Here is a 22,197-nt window from a genome sequence, read left to right on the forward strand (position 1 = left end):
TCCCTGTAGGACGCAGAGGTGACTTTGGAAAGTGATCTGGACCGGTCTCAAGTGTCGTCACGGTGAGTTAGCGGGCAAATGGATCCACGCATCCTCATGAAAACCAACAAAGGGATATGTGGTGTATGTACATATCCAACTTTGTATGTTCAAGGGTGTTTCTGCAGCCGAGTGAGTCTGCGCTTCAAGAATCAATCTTTATTAAAAAGGATAAGACTGAAGAATTGATTTAATGAATGCGGCCTCATGTCCTGCGGCCACGTGTAATCCGCAGAGAATCATCGAGCACAAGCTCAGGGGGGACAAAAAAAATGTTCGTAGAAGACTGCTGGAGTGGTCTGTAATGATAGTCTCCATATAATCCCATAATTCCTTGTTTAATTAAACTCTGGAGCTGGCCTTGAGACTCCGCCAGCTCTGTTGCTCTTTTGTTCTCACAGTTGTTATTTGGAGGCTAGCTTTGAGTATCCTTTTGTCCACTTATGTTGAAAGATGTAACTGGAGTGGCGCTATAGACAGAGATCGGAGCTGTAAAAAACAAAGAATTAGATGCTGTAACTCACCCGGGCGAGACATTCAGGTGAGCGCTATAGTTTTTTTTCTTTGGAGATGAATAGCAAAAAGGCCTCTGTCAGAAGCAGAAATCTCTTCATGCACCCTCTTCTTCTTCAATATCTCCCTTTATTTTCTCTCTACCCACACTTTTCTGGACTGAGCATGATGCAATCCAACAAGGCCCGGAGCAACACTGGCACATCATGCCGCCTTGTCAATGTCTCAATGAAGGAAATTATGAGAATATGAATTTTATGACACGGAATGAAAAGGGCCATGTAGTTTGAATAGACGTGCAGAGGAGGTGAAAATGATGCAATTTTCTAAATTCAGTTATAATGGTAATGTGCACTGGTAATGCGTATTTGCTGTCAGAAATTTCCCTGTCGGCCTGGATTGTGCAGCTTTGTGCTGTATCTGTGTTCCTCGAGCGAAAATTCAGCTTAGTTGAATGCTTAAAAGTAATGTAAAATATGTTCTAATTCATTTAATGACAGCAGATGGAAACACATGGGACTGAATGGTTTCGGTGCGATATTGTGTTCTATTTTGTACACTCTGGCTGTGCTGTGTACGAGTAGTGTGCCCTGGGCCAATGAGAGAGAAAAGCAGGGTGAGGAGCAGCAAGGTGGCCTGTGCAGATTAACCCCTCTACCCACCGACGCCCCCGCTCCCCCCTTAGCCCTCTGCCTCCACAGCCGCTGGGGCCCCTCACACAGGCAGGATTGTGTATCAAGGCCTCTTCTATATTAAATAAATATCCACAGATTAAGATAATATTCTCCCAGTTGTGTATTTTGAAAGGAGATGCTGTCATTTGAATCCTCTGTGTTGCCAGTCTCGCTCTCTTTGAGCAACAAAAGAGCCTCAGAAATGCAGATAATGCTGTTAGAGCTACTTCTCTTACACTTCCAGCCAGCGTTTTACGGTGTTTTTGAACAACAACAAATAAAACCCTCCAAAACCCACCACTCAAAAGAACTCTTATTCTTGTTTTAAATCTATGATCACACAGATGGCCCTCTGTCTTTTTTCCTCTCACCTCAGGTAACCGTACAGACGAAGGCTCAGATGTGGACTCAGAGCCTGACCTGCCCCTGAAGAGGAAGCAGAGACGCAGCCGCACTACCTTCACAGCCGAGCAGCTGGAAGAGTTGGAGAAGGCTTTTGAGAGGACACATTACCCCGACATCTACACCAGAGAGGAGCTTGCTCAGAGGACCAAACTCACAGAGGCCAGAGTGCAGGTTAGACATACAACGTCACTATGAGAGAAAATATTGGGAAGTGTAGACAACATGTCATCACACCAAAATGTGTTCTTTGTAACAAGGGTAGTCCTTCAAAGAGAATTTGCTTCCATGCTAACGCAACAGAGGAAACAAAAACACCGGCATCTCCATTCAGGAAAGATGTCAAGAGAAAACAGTGTCTGACTTTTAATGGAGACTTTTAGTTTTAGCAATGTACGTTTGATCACCTATTTAATTTTTTTTCTGGAAAGATGCACCTGATACGCACCAAATATCTGTCTTTGTTTAACTATGGTGGCAAACAATTCCCAAGACAAACGAAATCCGCAACAACAACAAAAAAACAATCCACACCATCCTAAAGTATTCAAGACCCTTGGACATTTTTAAACAGTTTATAGTGTTACAACCTGGATTTTAAAACCTCTCATTGGGATTTTTTTAACATGAAGGCAGTTTGTTTAAACTAATCTAAGACAGACATTTCCCTCCCAATGAATCAAAGAATAAATATTTTATTTTAAATAGTTCCATTGAATATCCTCTCCTTCCATTATTCCATTTGATGTCTTTCATTAAAAAATGAAGGACATTTTTGGGTTGTTGCATACAACCCCAAATGCATACTGTTGAATTTGCAGTTAAAGTTCAAGGGACTAAGTAGTAATGAATAGTATTGTATCTACATATCAAGAGCTAAATCATATATATGTTTTAAAATGATAATACAGATATATGTATATATTTGTTTAACCAGTACATTAGTACAGCAGAAAAAAAGTAATTAAGAAATTCACCTGTGAAAAGGAAGAAAGAGACCTTGTGCAGCCTGTTCAGTAAATACCTTTTTCCCCCCCATAAACACAACAAAGACTCTCAAACTCACTTCTAAAGGTGTTCCAGTTAAAACCTCATAACACTGACTTTTACAAACCACAATGATTGACTGATCTGTAAAGATGACCTTGGATCTTTACTGTGCTTGTTGGGAAATGTGCTGCTTACCATGAACCTCAATGTCCAGGATGCCTGACAGAGAAACTCCTCATGTTCACACCTCAGTCTGAGGAAACAGCATGACGGCGTGGGTGCTCTGGGTGTTTCATGTAAGATTGAAGGCAGATATGTACAGTAGAGTTATAGCAGCAGCTGTTCTTCCAAAGACGGAGAAAGGCAGAGAGGGAATGCATTCCTGATGGATTTCTCATTTCGGCCTTTGGCCAGGATCTCTTCCCATCACTTTCAAGCTCGCCGCTGCTTGTAAAACCCTCCACATATCACACAGGGCTCCTCATCCTCTCCGGGGACCCTCTGCCCCGACAACAACATTAATCAATCAGGCGCTAGTAAAAAATGGGGGGAAAGGGGTCTGGGGCACCCCTCTCCTCTTACCACAGTGGTTTACACTCCCTCTGAACCCCACAAACCTCCTCACTGCATGCTAACTGCTCATCACGCTGCAAACAGAACTAATTCCACACATGTCTTTGTCCATCTTCCAACCCCCCAACATGCACGGATGTCCCACATGTCTGTATGTGTAATGCCTCACTCAAAGGAGGAGAAGTTTATGTCATGGCTATGAGAAGTCAATATATTAGATACTGGAGCATTTACGAGATGAATGTGGATAAATTAACAGAACATTTCAGCAAAAAAATAATAGTTTTTGAAGATAATGCTCCAAACATTGGAATGAGGAAAATCCAGCTGCATTTTTGCTTGATCATAAAACTGATAGTGAAGGAATTGTTTAAATGTGTCCTTTCAGTGAAATTAAAAGTCATCATGCATGACAGTCGTTCCTCAGGTTCGACATCAAAATCCATTATTTTGTAAGTTCCTATGTATTTAAGGATGCAGAAAAAAATAACATGAAACAGAGTGACTGCTGTGTCGTTGCAGTTATATAGATAATGGACTTAAATGATGTCATGTGAAAACCTGAGGAATTTTAGTCATGGCTATAATTTGTTAATGCTGTTTTCCTCTTAATCTAATTCTTAGAGGCTTTGAAAGACTCCAAAGGTCAACTCAAACTTAATTTTCTCAGAACTTTAAGAAGAAAGAGGCTCTGGTAGCCAAAATAAATAATGTGAAAAGATGCGCTGCACTCTGGTGAGCATCTTTGAAGACTTTCCATACATAGAACTTTTTAATGAGATAAATGTTGTCTTAAAAGCATTTCAAAGGAATCACTGTTCTTTAACCGTTTCTGAATAATGTCAGCAACATTTCACTCCTTTTGAAGAATTAGACATTTAAGATGGATCGAATCTGTAAGAATTTAGTTGAACTGTGGCTGCTGTCTGTTTCTAAATGTCCAGCAGCTGGGTGTTCACATATAGGTGCTTAAAAGGCCGATCACAGGGCAGCAGAAAAGGAGACCCTTTGGCCTGTGAGCAGAGCTTCTGCACAGCTGCAGTGACGCATCTTCCAGATGTCGCTCACAGACTCACCGCTTTTTGGAGCTGTGAAAGAAACTACGTGCAAAGGGTATTGCTGCTCCTAAAGACTCATATTTTATCTTAAATGTGTGTCCACGGTCATGGTTCACTGCTGTGCGTTTGTCATTAAACGCGGCGATAATGTGGAGAGCAGTGCAGAGGTAAACTGGTGCAAAACACGCAGCACCAAAGCCATGCTATAAATTAAACTGTGAGTGTTTGGCTTAGCACTGACTCACAACCTAAACTCATAAACACAGCCAACTCCCTTGTGTCTGCCCTCGCCTGCCATTTCAAGACCCCTTCGCCATCCATCTTTATCAGCAGAGCGAGCTACCAGCGCTCCTTCAACCACCACAGCCAGCTCCGAGATGGTTTTATCACCCCGACTGACAAATTGTGGGATATGATCCGTATCTCTCAGCAATTAGTTCCCGGCTGTCTCGGTGGGAGGGGATACTGTCAAGTCTACCTCCAGTTTGTGCTGCCACTTTTCATCTGATAACCCCTCAGTTTTAACTGGAGGAGGCAGAAAAGTCACTCCATGAGAGGAAAGCATGTTTGAGTTAATGCCAACAATGTGCAACGTAGGACGGAAGTAGAGTGGGTCGAATACAATACTATAGTATGAGGAAAAGTCTCTGGTTTGAGCACAAATCCGATATTGCATTTTATTGAGCCATCAAATCAACTTTTCTGCTTTGACAAACTTTGATTTTTAGCATGTAGCTGCAAAGCGCCAACTCGTGTGAGACACTCAACAGGCACAACATTGTTGTTTGCTATGATCACGAAATAAAATGGATCAGATCTTTTCATCACATCGAATCTATAGCCTACACACTGAGCAGCACAGTGCCGCCATCAGAGGTATTATGTCTGCCACTGGTAGTTACTGTTTCAGAGCCACAGAGAAGAATTGATTTCGGGCCATTATCTTGTGATGACAGTGAATAACAATGATGTGAAGTGAAGTATGCCAGAGCTTTTCTCAATTTAGCCATTTAAAGTTAAAGCAATGCTTTCTGTCACCAGGGGCTTTTGACCAGGGGCTGCTAGCTGAGCTGCCATTAGCTCAGCTTGTTTTTAGATTAGGATTCCTTTATCGCGTGTAAGTCCTAAGGTTTTAAACGGGAGCTAAATTAGCCACAGAGGTCTTCCCTTTATGAACAACTTAATCAAGTAATGAAAATTGACAAACAATATTGACAGCAGTTTCATGTTAAAAATAATTCTGGGTCGCAGACAGCAGTATAGTCGTGCACCCAAACTGATGAGCTGGGTTTTAAACCCGCGTAAACCAGAGACTACTGATGTGTCAAAAAAACTCCAGCTATAAATATATTTATTTAGGTTCTAACACCTTACGACTGACTGTCAAACTAGATTAAAAGATGTGCAGTCAGTGTTAGTAGTTTTCGGCTCAAGCTGGTATCAACTCAGTGCTCAAGTATCGGCTGATATCCAAACTCAGGTATAGGTTTTGTAAAGTAAAAAAAAAAAAACATGTTGGAACTCCACAAAAGAAGGAGCTTCGGGGCGCTTTAAGTCGGCACACAAAGATGAGGCAAATACCTTTTTCTTCCCATCAGACTGAAGTTTTTAAGAGTTTCTCCTGAGTCTCTGCTGAGGCTCATCATTGCAGCACGCCGCCTCCAGCCCACTTTACCCATTCTGTCACATAGATCCTCTTTCATTACCAATAAACATTCTGCATGCCGCTATTTTACAGACCGGAATCTAATAAGGTATAAGCATTGCTTTTAACAAAGCGTGCAAATCAATTGGGTAAAAAGTTTCTCTCTTTATCTGAGGCTTGTGCTGGAATGAACACAGCCAAAGACCTATGGAGACATGTTTTCATAGCGCTTTTCTGCACCATACAGGCAGATTCACACTCCTGCAAGTGCTTTTTAAACATGCTTTCAACATAGAAAGTAGAAATATAATCCTTTAGGGGAGGTAACACAGCTTTTTGATTATTATAATATCAGTCGAGTACCAGAGGCAAGAGACGAAATAACAATAGAGTCGAGTGGAGACAACCAAAACCCAACAGGCAGCTGTATTCCCGCCAGTCTGGGTTTACATCTCATAAAAGCATAAATAGGATTTGTGTAGATTGTAGGAGAGAAATTGTTGCAATGCATCACTGTGGATGTTCTAACAGTTTTCTTATTATTAGAATTTAAATGACTTTGGTACAGTGCTTCTGTACTCCTGATACTTATCGAGCTAATCCCACTCTCCTCTCAAATTCACACTCCTAGCAACTTTAATTAGCATAGTGCCAGTCTGGAAGGCAAGCAGGGAGGGAAGCAGAGAGAGAGAGAGAGAGAGAGAGAGGGGGAAGAAGAAGAGGGGAAGAAGAGGAGGGCGGGGAGGTTGGGGGGGGCTGGGGGGTGCATTGCGTGGTATGAGACAGAAGAGGATTTGTAGGTTGAGGCTGGTTGCATCACCCCTCTGTGTGTTTCTTGTGGATATGAAGTCAGCAGCAGCAGCAGCAGCACATTTTGTTTTGTCATTATCTCGCCTTTTGGTATTCATCTACCGAATGTTGCAAATTGGCTCCTGAAAGGCGTCACATATTCACTGCTCGCTCGTCTTTGACAAAATAATTCATGGAGGATTGTCTGAACGGGGGGGAATTTGGAAATGTGAACGATCCCATTTAAGAGAAAAAACAAAGTGTTTTTTTTGTTACTGCAGAGAAGTAACATGTTTATAGCTGATCAGTGATAAGAAATAAAAACAAAAAAGCTGATTGATCATCAGCTTGTTTATGTGGATTCAGTTATGAGGTTTGTATCTTGTCACCCTCTAGTTTTGCTCTACAACAACTTTGACTTTCCTCCAACTTCCACCAGGAATTCTTGTTTTGTTGCACAAGATTAGCTAAACCTGACTTCTATAAGATGGGTAACCCCTCTTTTATCTCCCAAAACTTTCTCTTCAGAGATGCAGAGCAGAACATCAGGGGCACTTGATTCCAGAGAAACCTTTTAGTCACATGTTCTCTGCAGCTCACTTGTAGGTAGCTAGAGGAGACATGGAGGAGCGCTGCTGCAGCTCTCTGTACTGCAGAGAATTAAACGGGATTGGGAAGAGCAGGGAAGAAGCTGTGGTCCAAGGTGACTTTGTGATCAGGTTCCAGAGCGCAGCCCCAAATCCTCAGCTCGGGGTTTGTGTGTGTGACAGTTAAAGTGTGTCTATACAAGAGTGTGCTTGTAGTGTATGCATGTGTGCTACTTGTGCACATGTTTATTCCACTCTGTGCTCTGAATCTGACCGTGTTGGAAGAAAGCCACTCAGTCATTCAGTGTTGCATGCTCCTCTCTTGTGCCATACATTAAAGTGAACACAGTGTACCAGGCTTTGTGCAAAAACTCAATAGAACTTTAGTGTTGTGATATTAAAGCGGGCTTGTTCAGGGCCTGTGAATTCCTGAAATTTCAAAGAATTAGGAAACAGCAGAAATAATGTTTGTACTTACACTGACAACAGATAAATTTACAGAGAAAATACATGCTGGATGACAAGGAAATGTTCAAATAAGCGTATCTGCAAAATTGCAAAACGTTATTACTGAAGATATTGGTCAAATGCTTGCTGACAATTTTCTATAGTTGACCTCCCACAGTATCTGCATGTAACAACTAAAACATAATAGCGCTTTGATTTGGTTTAAATAGCACTTGAAAAAGCTGGCCTGGGAAAATGACAAATCTAAGGTCTTGGTTTAATAATCAGCAATAATCGATAAGAACTTGAAGCGTAAGACATCAAGTATCCATTTTTCACCAAATAAAAAAAAAGAAAAACAAAAGAAAATAATTGTCTTCAACAAATGTCTTTTCAAATTCCATAAAAGTTCAAAGAGAACAATCTCTGTTATTATTAAGTTTATCAAACTGGTGAAGGCTGGGAGCATTAAATTAACTGCTAATCTTTAATAAAATAATAAACCTTTATTTATTTTTTTCAGGTTTAGTCAGATATTTTGGTTGAGTTGTTGCTAATTAATCTTTAATTCTAAACATTGTAAAATTTAGAAGTGGAAGTTTGTGTAAAAGGAAGGGAAACCACGCCACTGGAAAAAAGAAAGAAACGCACTTTGACGTTTAAGTGTTTTGTGTCTGGTGTGATTGAACACCTCCTTCTCAGCCTGGATGACAAACAGGGGGAAGGAAGTCAAAGTGAACATAAAAGAGGGCTGGGGTGAGTGGATAAGGTCGGAGGTGAAGTGGCACTGCGGGGCAGGGTGACGGGGAGTGTGTGGAAGAAAAGGGGATGTGCTCCCCCTCCCCTCCTCTGGTCCGGGCAGCTGTTTGTCTGGCCCAGTTGGAGCTTAGTTCAGACCTCAGAACACGCTCCACTACATCCCAATAGCAGAAACTTCTCTGGAGCCACTCTCCACATTTGTTTTGGAATCACTGATTGAGGGATTCAAATGGGGTCTTTAGAGGCGATCAGGCTTCAGATAAAGATTTCCTGTTGGTTTTCCAGTCCAGCACAGTCAACGCCTGTTGCATCCCATTACCTTTTTAGGGAAAATTCAAGGCTAAACTGAGCTTAATGCAAAAAAAAAAACCTGGTCGTACACATAAAGTGTTGAAAAAAAACACCTTCAAATTAAGATCTCCTCGGCTCCAGATCCCTTGTAGGACTATACGAGTTTATGTATGTTTGCCTGTACAAAAAGAGGCAGAACCCAAAGAGTGGAGAGTATGTCGCTGGGTAAGTCCCCTTGAAAGTGTCCCCTCTTTAAGACCTGTTTAAAAGGGACGCCCCCTCTTTGTGCGCACTGTTCTCTGTGGCGTATGGAGGGGCTTTTGTCCCCCTCTTTCATGTGCTCTCACAATGGCCCAGGCCGTTTGAAACACAACAGTAGATGAACTGCGCTGACAGTGTATTAAACTCTGATGAATTGCCAGTGCGAGGCATAGATCAATGTCCTTCAACCCTCAGCACACAGTGAAGCCGGGCCTTGTCTCGGGTTAAATGGAACAGGTTGCTGGCTCCTTTCAAAAGGGGGTCTGATTATATTCATGTTTTGTTGAAGAAGAATCCTTTTTAAAATGTGTAAATCTTTGCTCTTCAAAAGAGTCCTATTTTTCCTTGTCCTTTTCATTCAGGGAATCTTGTGCTGCTCATTTTGAGAGCATTTTGCAGTCTTGGACAAATCAAAACACTCTTTCTTTCCCTTCAGCTGACTTAAAAAAAACTCAAACCCTAACAGTATAGTGCTAGTTTAGCAGCTAAAGTGTCTTTGCATCTTTCTAAAAGCAGCACAAAGACTTGAGATGTATGATGTGGAGGTTATGGGCTCAGGTCTGACCTTTAAGTGACTTTTCCCTCTGAAGGGGGCTTAGGGCAGCTTGTTTACACAGATCACAGCTTCGGACACTTAAGAACAACAGGGACGGACCACTGAGCCTCTATGGCGGCTCCCTCAGGGACCTCAGACCCTCAAATACACCAGTAACATCACTCATGCTAACTGGCACATTCACTACAGGTGGGAGGAGCCAGTAGAGCAAAGAAATTAAAGTTGAAGGGCTCAAAAGAAGAAGTTATAAACCAAGATGTAATCAATTATTTGAACTCTTTCCTCTTTTCAGGTGTGGTTTAGCAACAGACGGGCTCGGTGGCGCAAACAAGCGGGAGCCAATCAGCTTGCAGCCTTCAACCACTTGCTTCCTGGAGGATTCCCGCCCACAGGGATGCCAACTTTACCCACATACCAGCTACAAGATTCAGGCTACCCCAGCACAACACTATCCCAGGGTAAAAAAAAAAAACTCAGTCTGAAATGTACAATTATCTTTGTACTGTGAGTTTAATCTAATTTAGGTAAATATTTCATTGGTGCTCTTTATTGGCAGTATGTCGGGCATATTCTACATAGCTTTTAATAACATTATAAATATATATGAGGCATGTGTATCATATAAAAAGCAAACAGCATTATGTTATAATCATATCTTTGTCAGTGAAATAGAAACATGATGTTACTCATTGTGTTGTGCTTTACTGCTCTTTTAATGTATAAAGAGACATATTTCCAGAAGGACAGTTAATGTGTGACTTATGGCCTACAGAGGAATGCGTTTGAAGGCCACTGTTAAGGATGCTTGCTAATATTGTTCATGTTGGGTTTTTTTTCTCCTTGATTCGTTCTGTTTGTGTTGTTGGTGGTGTCAGAGGGCAGCACATTGCACAGACCCCAGCCCCTGCCTCCATCCTCCATGCACCAGGGAGGTCTGAGCGACAGCAGCTCCGCTTACGGCCTCTCATCCAACCGACACAGCTTCTCCAGCTACTCCGACACCTTCATGAGCCCGTCGGCCTCCAGCAACCACATGAACTCAGTCGGCAACGGCCTCTCCCCACAGGTTAGCGCAGAAGCTTTTAACTCGGTACATGTGTAAGGAGCTAAATAATGTTTCCTCATAGGTGGTTTTTCACATTCATCAAGTCTACCACCTCCCCCCTCCTCCTTCTACCGCTCAGAACATGTAATTGTATTTGACTGGAAATTAAAATTCAGAAACAGCATGTTCAGCAAACTAACCAGCAGTGTGGGCTTTTATGCTCGCCTTCCAAAGCCCCTGGATTTATTCTAGCTACTCTAAATTGCTACATTTGTAAAACAATTGGATTAACATCAACAAATTAAAATTCATCTTGATAGCACCGCAAGTACTCAAGCTGCTCCAAACAGCCGTTTTTCGACTTTCCTGGGACATCTAAATCCTGCAGAACACATGCAGATGAAATAATTAGCTAAAGCTTATAAATGTAGACCCATAATCTTCTTCATGTAATTGTCTGCAGCTGTAAGACTGCTGTGCTATGTGTGATTTTCTTCTTCATCGTTTTACTGCTTGGTTTCCAGGCAGTTCACACAGAGGCGATGTGCTCTTTACATGTGAGGTTTTCTTGTGGAGTTTATATCTGCTCTCCTGTCCCAATACATAATGACATTACACAGGTTTCTGAGGTTTCGAATTTCAGAATAAATCTAAAATAGCTCCTTTACTTTTTCTCCTTCTTGATCTCTAATACTGTCTGCGTGGGGTTTTCATTTCCTCTTTTAAAAAGAAACTGCAGAATTTTGAATGTTAACCTCTTTGGAGTCTCCCATTAATGAGCGTTTAAATGCAGCTCTATGCTAAGGGTTCAGCCTTAAGTAGCGCAGAATGAAAAATGATTTGTATTGATGCAAATCGTGTGTACGGACTGAATTATACACAATTACCCATCAATACTGGCCAGTCTTGCCCACCCTCACCAACAAGATGTGGTTAACAGGCAGAAAATAAGATTGAAATGGTGTGTAAAGAGTTGAAAATGAATTTCAATGCTGCATTTGTCCACAATTACCCCGTCGTTCACACGTGTTTTATTGGGAGTTTTTTTTCTCTCCTCCTTCAAATATTTCTCAAAGCAGATTGGAAACATTCTTGGTATTACCCTCTTTCTTTGGAGAAGAAAGAATTAAGGATTTTGTGACAAAAAAGAGATTTTCTCTCCTGCTGCAGCGACGGAGGATAACATGGAGGCTCACAGCGTGTTTGATTGTTAATCGTGGCACAGGGGCTTTAAGTGCTAATGCTCTCGCTGCAAACCTGCAGAAAACACCAGGAACATGGGGACGTTTTTTTTTTTTTTTTCTTTTTTTCATTAATGGCTCTCTCTAATACTGGCATGGGGTGCTCTGTCGCTTTCTATCCTGCACAGGCGTTCAAGAATGTGTTGGGATATTAAACATTTCCTGTCAAAGTGGGGATTAGGACACAGCCTTTGGGCAACTGTACAGCGTTGGTTTCTACTATTCAATTACTCTATCAAGGGGGTTTGATTAAAGAAACCTGAAATGCATTCTTATTTTAAATCCATATTTTTATTCAGAGCTAATATTGTGTATTTCATGTTTTTCCTTTTTTTAAAGGGCATGCATGTGGTGTGGATGTTTAGATGTGTCACACCATGTTTGCAGTACACAGTATTGAAATGTATTGAATGCAGGCAGAATGCTGTGTGGCATTCCTATCAGTCTCTCAGCATGGAGATGAATGTTCCCACTGACAGCAGAATCAGAGTTCACTCTCTGGTGCAGTGTCCTGCTGAGCAGGGCAACCTCCATCTCTCTCTCTCTCTCTCTCTCTCTCTCTCTCTCTCTCTCTCTCTCTCTCTCTGAGGTTAACCATTTCCCAGTCATATTGTCTTCATTTTCTGCATTTGAACTACTAAAATAAGTTTCATCTTTGGAAAACTATCAACACAATGCATGTTGCTCCTGATTTTCCCTCCCAGTACAGCAAAAAAAAAACAAAGAAAAAAAACATCACAAAGAGACATTCTGTCGAGATGGAAATGAGAATTTGATTTTGTAAGTTACAGACAGCATCTGTTTGCAGCAGATATGTTTGTGCATTGGTATGTGCAAGCAATTCCTCCAAGTGTGTGGCATTGATGGCCTAGCTGTTGCTGTAAAGATTGACAAAAATTCTCTGATTCCCAGTAAATGGGCTGTGGTGGCAAGGTGCCAAGTCTGTAATGGAATCCTGCAGCGTTCAGCGTTCCCCGACAGGAGCTTGCGTCCATCCCAATCCCATAACCTATCCCGACAGCGCACATTTTCCCATTACAGGCCACTGGAAAAACCATCCGCACTCAAACCGGTGGCTGTCAGTGTGGGAGATTCAGCGTGGTGGGTTGGTTGAGGGAGGCGGTGTGTATTAGGTGAGGTGAGAGTGACGCTGTGCATGGCTGGGCAAAAGGTATGAAACCAGAAGTGTGTTTTTTTTGTTGGTCTTGTTTCATTTAGAGGCACAGCAGGTGTTGGAAAGAAGGAAAGGCAAGAGGTATGGAGGAGAGAAATGTCAGGATTTTTACTTGAAGATTTAAGCTTAGGTCTGTTTTTTTATTGTGGTCTTAAAATTCCATTTGAAAAATGCTTTTTGGACCTTTAAATGGCCTTTATGATGCCTCAAGTATTATTCCTGCATATGTATATATATATATATATATATATATATATATATATATTATATATATATATATATATATATATATATGAATTATGCATATACTTATTAAAAACAATTTAGCTTAATTAACTTTGGTGGAGTTATGTCTGGATGTTTGCGTCTCTAAACCAGATTGCTAAAAAGGGATATTCTAAAGAGACATTTACATACTTTTCAAATGATTCTTTGACGCGGTGTTGCATTTGTGGGGAGACGTTTGGGCTGAAATCCCCATTATTGCATGACAGGGACACCTGCTGGGAGAGGAAAGAAAACAACTGCACTGCCTGAAAAAATGAGCCATGCAAGAAAAGCTCGGCAGCAGAGCTTGGATTTCACCCCACAGAGAAATTACTAGAAATAATGACATCAGGGACTAGTAAGGAGGAAAGTCAGTTCTCTTGCAGGGTAAAAGTCAGGAATACTCTGTAGGAGGATGTTTATAGAGTGATAAAGAAGTATGATAGGGTGGATGGAGATTTTATTGCTATTTTGATGAAAGAAGTCTGATGATGATGGAAGTCTACAAAGTTTCATGAGGAACTTTTTTTTTCTGTTTTGCAGTTTTATAAAAGTGTTGTGTGTTTTGGAATGACAAGGATGTGTGTATCCAAGGAGGGCCTTTGGGCTGTGTGAGTGGGCCGGGCCTCCACACACACACACAGACACACACGTACACGGGATCAGAGGCAGAGCGGCTCTCACCCCTGCCTCTCTTTGATCTGTGTCCCCAGGCCTGCCTGCCCGCGCGGCGCTGCACCGCACCACGCACGCTGACACCACGCTCACCAGCGACTCCCCACAACTGTCTGACAGAGATAAGCCAGGGGAGACTCCAAACTGTGCTGCTGCTCTTCCATTAGCTCGCACAGACGCTTCTTTTAAAAACGGGATGAATTATTTTTAAGAAGCAAGCTCTGCCGTTGCCAAAAAAAAAAAAAAAAAAAACCGAAGAGGGGAAAATGTACGGAACAATCTGGAGCTCTGGCTTCATTCCGCCTCCCTCCCTGACTTCTAACAAGACATCCTGCACCTGAATACCAATGAGAGGGGGAGATTCATGTAGTCCCCCACATTATTAAAACTTGGGCATTAAGCCTCTCACCGGGCACTGTGTCAGCTGGCAGGCTCCACTGACAACAAATCAAAGGGGATGAGCACATAGCCTGCATTCACAGCTCCGCCACTCGCAGAGCAAGAGGGGGAATACATACTGGTTAATTAGAACTCCCATTAAAACAAATACTGTTTCAATTTGGCAAGTATAAAAAAAGATGTAAGAGGCTTTCAGAAAAAAGAGACCTGCTGTCGACAGCTGCCAAGAAAAGCCAGGGACTGTAAATCATATCCACTGGCTATACTGTTTCTGCACAGATTATTAGTGTTTCTTGTTGTTTTGCAACACTTTTGAACTCTGAGGAAAGATTCTGCAGCTGTGACACCAGAAATGTACAGCTGCAAAAAGAGTCCTTCTGGTACAGATAGAACCAGTATCTGCCTCTGATTCTGCCTAAAATGTGTTAATGGTTAGATCAGTATGTGAGTCACTGCAAGTTACTCAAAGGTACTCAAATCTGTTAGTTAGACAAACTAAATGGTTGGAGGTACAATTTAGTTTGACAATAAACAAACAAATACAGAGAGTTATAATAAGGAATCTAAATCACATGGTACTTAAGCCTAAGTACTGGAATCAGTATCCAGAAAGAAATGAAACTATAGAACATTTCTATCTGGAAACATAACGTTTGAGGTGTTACTGAATGTTTGCTGCCTTAAATCTTTGCACGATGATTTATTCTGCAGCTTGCAGAGGTTTTTACATGCATGCACTTAGGCTTAGTAAAGTATGATATATATTGAATCATATTTTTCTTGCCAAAAAAAACAAACAAAAAATGCTCACAGAGCAAGTAGAGGTCGGAGCTGCAGTTTTAAATATGGTCCCCCTTTGCTAACAGCTAAGACAGTGCTGCAGCTTATATCTGTCTGTATACCTGAGCCATTTGTTGCTCCCTCCATCTTTTTTTTTTATGTCTCTTGAGCCCCCCCACTGAAACCATTTTCTTTTCCATTCCAAAATATTTTTGGTCGGCGCTTTATGCATTCATAATCTATTTTTCACCTACCAACCTTCCTTCCCTCCATTTGGCTTTTTGTCATTCCCATGATGCCTTGCCAATCGTGCTTTGCGCTCTCTCTCTCTCCCTCTTTTTCTCTCGCTCCCCACCTTCCTCTCATGCTCCAACTCTCTCCCCTGGAGAGGAGGCTCTTCTTCCCTACGCCCAGATGAAAGGCTACAGCGGACAATAAAAATGCTATTTAAATGCAAGGGTGTTTGTGTGCGGGTTAGAGATATTTCCTGCTGAAAGTGAGCTGCTGCATCCTGATAAATAGTAAATATAAGGGAATGTGATTTACATTTATCTTGCAGAGGCAGCCAATATGAATTTCAGTAAATCCTAGAAGATGGGGATTTAAGGAGGGAAAATGACTGCGACGGATTCTCATGCTGTGTCCCACGCAGTTGAAATGCCTATAAGGTGGAGAGTAGTGGCGCCTTTATTAAAGTATAGGCGCAGACATCGATCCTATCTAAAATAACCTATTACACACAGACATAGTGTGTCACATGTTCATCTGGGCACATTTCCGGCCTCATACACACACTCAATATGAAGATGACTTGTATCGAAATAATATTATCGGTTTAACTCGGCCTGTAATAGAAGGTTAATGTGCAGGTGTCTGTATGGCAGATTCTTGGTGACCCCTCTTCTCTTCGGGGGCAGAGGTCAGGGTGCAGGGGGTTGTGGGACGGCTGGAGGGATAGGCAAGAAGAAGAGAGAGAAGAAGTGCTGGTGTGCTGTGAACCTGTCCAAGTAGCTGGAGGTCTGAGGAAGTTGTGGAGCTGCATGTGGTTCCTCTTAGTTCCAGATGCCACTCTGACAGGTGCATCGTTGTGATTAATATTCTCTTTGACTCTTTCTCTCACCCATGTTCTCTCTCTCTCTCTCTCTCTCTCTCTCTGTCCCTCTTTTTCCTCATCTCATTGTTGCATGCCCTCCATTGGACTCTCTGTCCCTCATTTTCTCTCTCCTTATGGCGTCCCCTTTGCAAAGTTGATCTAACACTCACAGTTCTCTTTGCTCTTTTTAAAATACAATCAATAGTGTCTTTTTTCCAGCATGCTTCATTGCATACGTCTCTCTCTCTCCTCCTCCTCTCTTCCTCCTTACAATCAGATGAGAATCTGGGAGGTGTTCAGGTCCTCAGCTGGTTGTCTCCTGCTGCAGCTCTTTCCCTCTCAGTCTCCAGCTGAGAGCTATTTCACTATTTATTTACATGTAATTATGGCTATGAGGTGCTGATATTAACACTGTCAAGAACAATTTGACCTGACATTTTTCACTAGACTCGGCCCCTGCTGTTTTCAGCAAACACCAACCCCCCACTTCTCCGCCTCCTTTTCTTTCCCTTTTTTTTTTCTCCTTCCCCTCCCTCAACCCGCTATACTCCCTTCCTGAAGCCCGTCCTTTTACACTCATAGTCACTGACACACACACACACACACACACACACACACACACACACACACACACACACACAAACACACACCGGCCTGTCTTGCTGAAACCACTCTCATGGAATCAGAAAATCTGCCGTTTAATTTAGAAGTGTTGGTGCAAGGTGCAGAGAGCTGGAGCGTGTGTGTGTGTGTGTGTGTGTGTGTGTGTGTGTGTGTGTGTGAGAGAGAGAGAGAGTGAGAGTGTGCGCGAATATATATGTGTGTGTGTGTGTGTGTGTGTGTGTGTGTGTGTGTGTGTGTGTGTGTGTGTGTGTGTGTGTGTGTGTGTGTGTGTGTGTGTGTGTGTGTGTGTGTGTGTGTGTGTGTGTGTGTGCACGCTCAGGCCTTGAAGGGGCCTCTCTTGTTCCCAGTGGCTGAATCCATCCCATAGTTACTCAAGCATATCACTAGCAGAGAATAGAGGATTGCTCCCCACACGTTCTCCAATTGCAGTCCAATAGACGGCATATTAACCTCTGGTTAGTGCGCGCCCGGGTTTATAGCTTTTACTGAGGGACGTTTTGTAGGGGAGGGGGGCTTTACCCAGCTTGAGCAGCTGTGCTTTTTTAAACACTTAAAGCTGCCATAAGTCACAGCGGTCTTTTCAGGATTTGGTTTCATAAAATTTACAGAGAGAGAGAGAGATAAAGTTTTGTCAAAACCAAAATTAAATGTAATTTTTTTGTCAATTTCTGCTTGTTTTAACCTCCTCCTCCTGTGCATTAGTATTTATCATGGAGATAATACACACAGGCACAGGACGGCTAACATGTTGTGAGGAGTGACAGCTTGTTCCACTGCTCGCTAATCGTCCTCATCTGTGCCTGACTTGTCAATGCCCAGATTCTGTCAGTGCCAATCAGCCCATTAATTGAACACAATTAGCACCCCCACTCCTCCCATCCCCCCCCCCCCCCCCCCCATATACACCACATTCTTCAAAGGCCCATCTCTCCCTCTCCAACATCCCTCCCCCCTTATACCTCTCATTCTGCCTCTGTCCCTTCATCCTGTGGTGCTCTGTGGAAGACACTTTCACTTTTTATTAATGTGCCGCAGCCAATTAACGCAGTGGCATGCAGACCAGAGCCCGTCATCTGCTGCCTGCCACTGTCCCCAGCCGTCTGCTGTTTCTGCGGAGGCCCCCACGCCACCCCGCGCGCTGCCTCCACCCGTGACCAAAACGCTTTAATTCAATTTATGCAATCACTGTTATTTTTAAATAGTCATTTTGTCTGCTTAGATGAGGGGCCTTACTGCCCGCTGGGCCGGCCCTCTCATGTGAGGGATGGGGGGAAGGGAGGAACATGGGGGTAGCAGGAGTCGTCTGACTTTGAGGGTTAGGTGGTGGGGGGACCCTGATATTTTCATTAAGTATTTACTCCTTTTGTGGTTGTTTAATTTTTAGTTATTCAGGATTTTATAAAAATATATATGCAAATATGATGCAGAGCTAAATACGGTGAATTTGCAAAGTTAACATAGAAAATAGCTACATTCTTTGGAATTATTATTATTATTATTTTTAAATCTTTATATATTATTCCAGCTCTTCTCAATGTCAGACACTTTCCAGACATTGGATCTGTGTGACTTCAGGATACAGATTTCAACACTATTCTCTTTCTGTAATCACACCCTCAGGACTGGCCTTCAAATATTGATCTGAAATTCAGTGTCATCACTGTGGATCTTTAATCACTCGCTGCTGCAGCGAGTATCAGCCCGGCTCATCTGCTAAGGTGCAAGATGCTATTCTGCAGCGCTCAGATAACTTACAGACATTTGGAGTGCTCATTTTTCCCCGTCTGCCCTGGTGACCTCTGCCTAACTTAAAGGTACATCTCGGGGGCATTTTGATTCGGGCAGAACAGGGAGCTATCGGTGACAGAGGAACTAATCCAGTCCTGTGCAGATTAAGAGTATTTGTGGAGTGGGGTGTGTTGGCGCTGGCGCCGGGAATGGAACAGAAGGGGCTCCTATCAGCTCTCCAGGCAGGCTAGCCCTCAGGCCAGCGCAGTCCTACAGGAGTCTTTGTACTTCGCAAAGCCTCCACTTTCCCCTCACTCACTGTGTATCACTTTCTCCTCTGCCCCCTCGCCCTCACTGTAGAGGCGATCATATTTACACTGCTAGATTTCTTCTCTTTGCGTTTGTGTTTCCATTGCAATTGTGAAAATAATAATAACTCTTACAATACAAAGACTTGAATGCCTAAGATTTCATCATGAAAGATATGTATTTTCTAATTGCAACAGAATTATAAGTTTTGATAATTATTTATTTTTCTTTGTTCAGACAGTCGTCTTTTATATAGTTTAGCTGTCCTCAAAGTCATTATTTTTCTCCACAGATAGCTGGATGGACGTATAATGCTAAACTACATGATATGTCTTAGCTATTGGAGAAGACTGTTTGTCTCCTGCCACATTTGCCTCAGGAAGATGTTGCCAATCGAAACAATGCCCCGGTTAAATAAAATGAACAGTGTGCGGAGCGGACCTTTTCTCTCTTTTCTGCAGTTAGCACAATAAAATCACAAGTTTTTATTAGAACTGAGTCGTCTGGCGCACACAATATTTATAGCAGTATGGACTCTATGTGCCTGGAAAAAAAGAGCTATTTCAGCATTTGTGTTTTTGTTTGTATGTGTTCCTCTTTCACTCTGTCTTTCTCTCAGCTCCGTCACATTGTTTTATTCTGGAGAAGAAATTGAACAAAGAACATCTCGTCAAACATTCCTGCAGACAAAAAAATGTAATTTGACTGTTGAAGAAATTAGGGAGCTATGAAAGGCCCCCTTTTTGTGTCTCAAGTGCGCTATTTATTTATCTGAAAGGATGCACATTGTATCAATTTGCACTTCCCCATTTACTTCGCCACAGGCTGGAGGGCTCAGAAGTTGAGAGAATTAATTACTTTTTTATTATTATTTATAAAGTAATCTATCTGTGGAGAGAGGGAGTGGGAAAAAAGGGAGAAGGAGAGGGTGAAGGGAGGAGGAGGGGGGAGGCAGGGAACGCCCTGGAGCATTGTCCTTTAAACTAGGTCCTAGCTCACATTATCTCCCAAACCAGCACTCGCACAACGTCGAACAACAAACGAACTCTGGGCTGCTGAGGACGCTGTGTGCAAAGGGGGGGGGGGGGGGGGGGGGGGGTTACTGCTAAAGTATACAGAGTATGTTAAGGAAATATTAATGTGGTTGTTGGGATTTTTTTCCTTTGCACTTATGTTTTGAACCAATTTAAACTCCATAAGTCATGTTTAATGCACCTCTATGATATTTTAACTTGAGGAATGTCCTGATGCACAAGACTGCTACTTGTAAAATTGAGTCAAATATTGCATCAACTTAAAGTTTTTTAATCTTAAAGCAGATTCCAAAACTATTTTTGATTCCCCTTAAATGTGACATTGAAAGTAATACTTCGCAAAATTATACAGCTGCAAATGTTCTTTCAAGGCAAAGTATTATTTAACCCTTCATTTGTAGCAACTATGCAATAAAACTCATGGTTTAAAAAAATCCTGTTAATGTGCATGAAGACAGTTTTGCAGAGTTGCTATAGTGAGTTCAGTGCAATCAAACATTGCACTTGATTTATAAGGTCAGTTGCATCTGTACCTTCTTCAAACTGATAAGACAGCTGTGAAGCAGCATTGATTTCTCTACTTACATAGCGAGAACTGATACACAGTTAATAGAGAGAGAGAGAGAGAGAGAAGAGCTCACCTTCTTCTCGTGAGCGAAACTCAAATCATCGTGACGCTGTCCTTCAGGATAGTGATGTCCTCGCAGATGACAGTACTTGTCAGACAACAAAGACAGACACATCCTCCTAAGTTTAAAAATAGTAAAGCTGGTCCAGTGTCGATGATAAGAAGTCATTTTCTTTTGAAGAATTATTATGAGCATGAATAATGTTCGTCCAAATTGTTAGCTATTCTTCTCCATAAGGAAGCGATGTAATCAAGGTTCAATTAATCAATGACTAAATTGGACTCATGCCCTAAAGCTGTCTCTCTCAGGACACTTTACAAGCCCCTCCCCCCTTCCTGCTTCCTCTCTATACTTTTAGCCACCACACACCATCACACATGTTCTCCTCATCCTTGTCCTCCTTGGCTCCATATGTGAGCGAGCATCACATGTGTCCGGCATGCAGAAGGCAATGAATCTCCCTCTTATGGATACATGTCACATGCTCTGTCTGCAGATGTGGAGGGGACTGGGCAGGGTGGGGGTTTCCATTCTGATAGAATTAACATGTGGAAATTACTAAACAGCCTTTATGTTTCTGATGTGCTGTAAATTTCCTAAGAGGCCTTTTTTTTTAACCAAAGATTTGATTAATTTGCAGAAAATGGTTCATTTTCAAAGATATTCCAGGCTAAGTGCATAATTTTTGGACTGTTCGTCTGCCTCTGTGTTTGCAGCATATGTGTATGTGCATGCATGTGTCGGTTCATGCATGCAAACATATGTGTGCGTGTATATCACCCCTGTGTAACCACCTCCATGATGGGCTAATTGGTTTAGCAGCCGAGGGGCCAAAGGGCAGTGCAGCATAGCAAAACTCAACATGAACCTGATGTTGAGGGGAAGCAGGCCCTGCTATAGGAGGGAAGCATGTGTGGGATAATTTCCCTTTTTTTTATCACCCCCCCCCCCCCCCCCCCCCCAACACACACACACACACACACACACACACACTCCACTTTTCTTTTTCACTTAAAGAAACTCGCAGCATAAGAAAACAAAATTTTTCACAGTGTTCTGGCCCGCTGCGCCTCAGACTGAAGTAGCACTGGAGGTAATCTCTTCCATTTTAACATATTTTGAGACCTTCTTCTGACGAGTGTCACATGCTATTACATTAATCTAGAATATTGAATTGGAGGCTTTTATGCACTATGAATAATATACACACTGTGATATTCAGGCCAGCCTCAACCTGCAGTATCAGCGGGCCCCTCAGTGAGGTTTGTGGAGCCTACTATGTGTGGGGATCTGAGGGGATCATTTACCAGTTCCAACTCCATTACTATTCATGAGATGGGTAGGCTAGGGGCGAGGGATTAGGGACTCCCTTGGTGCTTGTTGTGCTGTAGGCTGGGGCTCAGGCCTCAGGCTCGGGGACAGGGGCTGTCTGGCACGGATGGTGGGTCTATTATCACCCTGGGACCCTTCTGTCCCACAGCAGAACACTTACTGGCAGCGCCAGCTAATGGAAACAGTCTCCCTTGTTCCCTTTCTCCTTTTTCTAACCTCATCACCGTCCTTGTATCCTTCCCCCTGCTCTTTAAAAAAAAAAAAAAAAAAAAGATGGGGGAAG

At 42.4% G+C, this 22,197-nt stretch overlaps 1 protein-coding gene across 4 annotated transcripts in view; it reads left to right on the forward strand.

Annotated features, from left to right (window-relative positions):
• The window catches only part of pax7a (paired box 7a), a 47,008-nt gene that overhangs the window by 20,102 nt on the left and 4,709 nt on the right, over nucleotides 1-22,197 (forward strand). For all 4 annotated transcript variants that reach the window (XM_079342126.1, XM_079342124.1, XM_079342123.1 and 1 more), the window contains 3 exons: nucleotides 1,603-1,802; nucleotides 9,877-10,042; nucleotides 10,460-10,650. In XM_079342126.1, the coding sequence (XP_079198252.1) occupies nucleotides 1,603-1,802; nucleotides 9,877-10,042; nucleotides 10,460-10,650 (557 nt within the window). The remainder of the gene's footprint in view (nucleotides 1-1,602; nucleotides 1,803-9,876; nucleotides 10,043-10,459; nucleotides 10,651-22,197) is intronic.

Source organism: Symphodus melops (genome assembly GCF_947650265.1).
Source record: "Symphodus melops genome assembly, chromosome: 4".
NCBI lineage: Eukaryota > Metazoa > Chordata > Actinopteri > Labriformes > Labridae > Symphodus > Symphodus melops.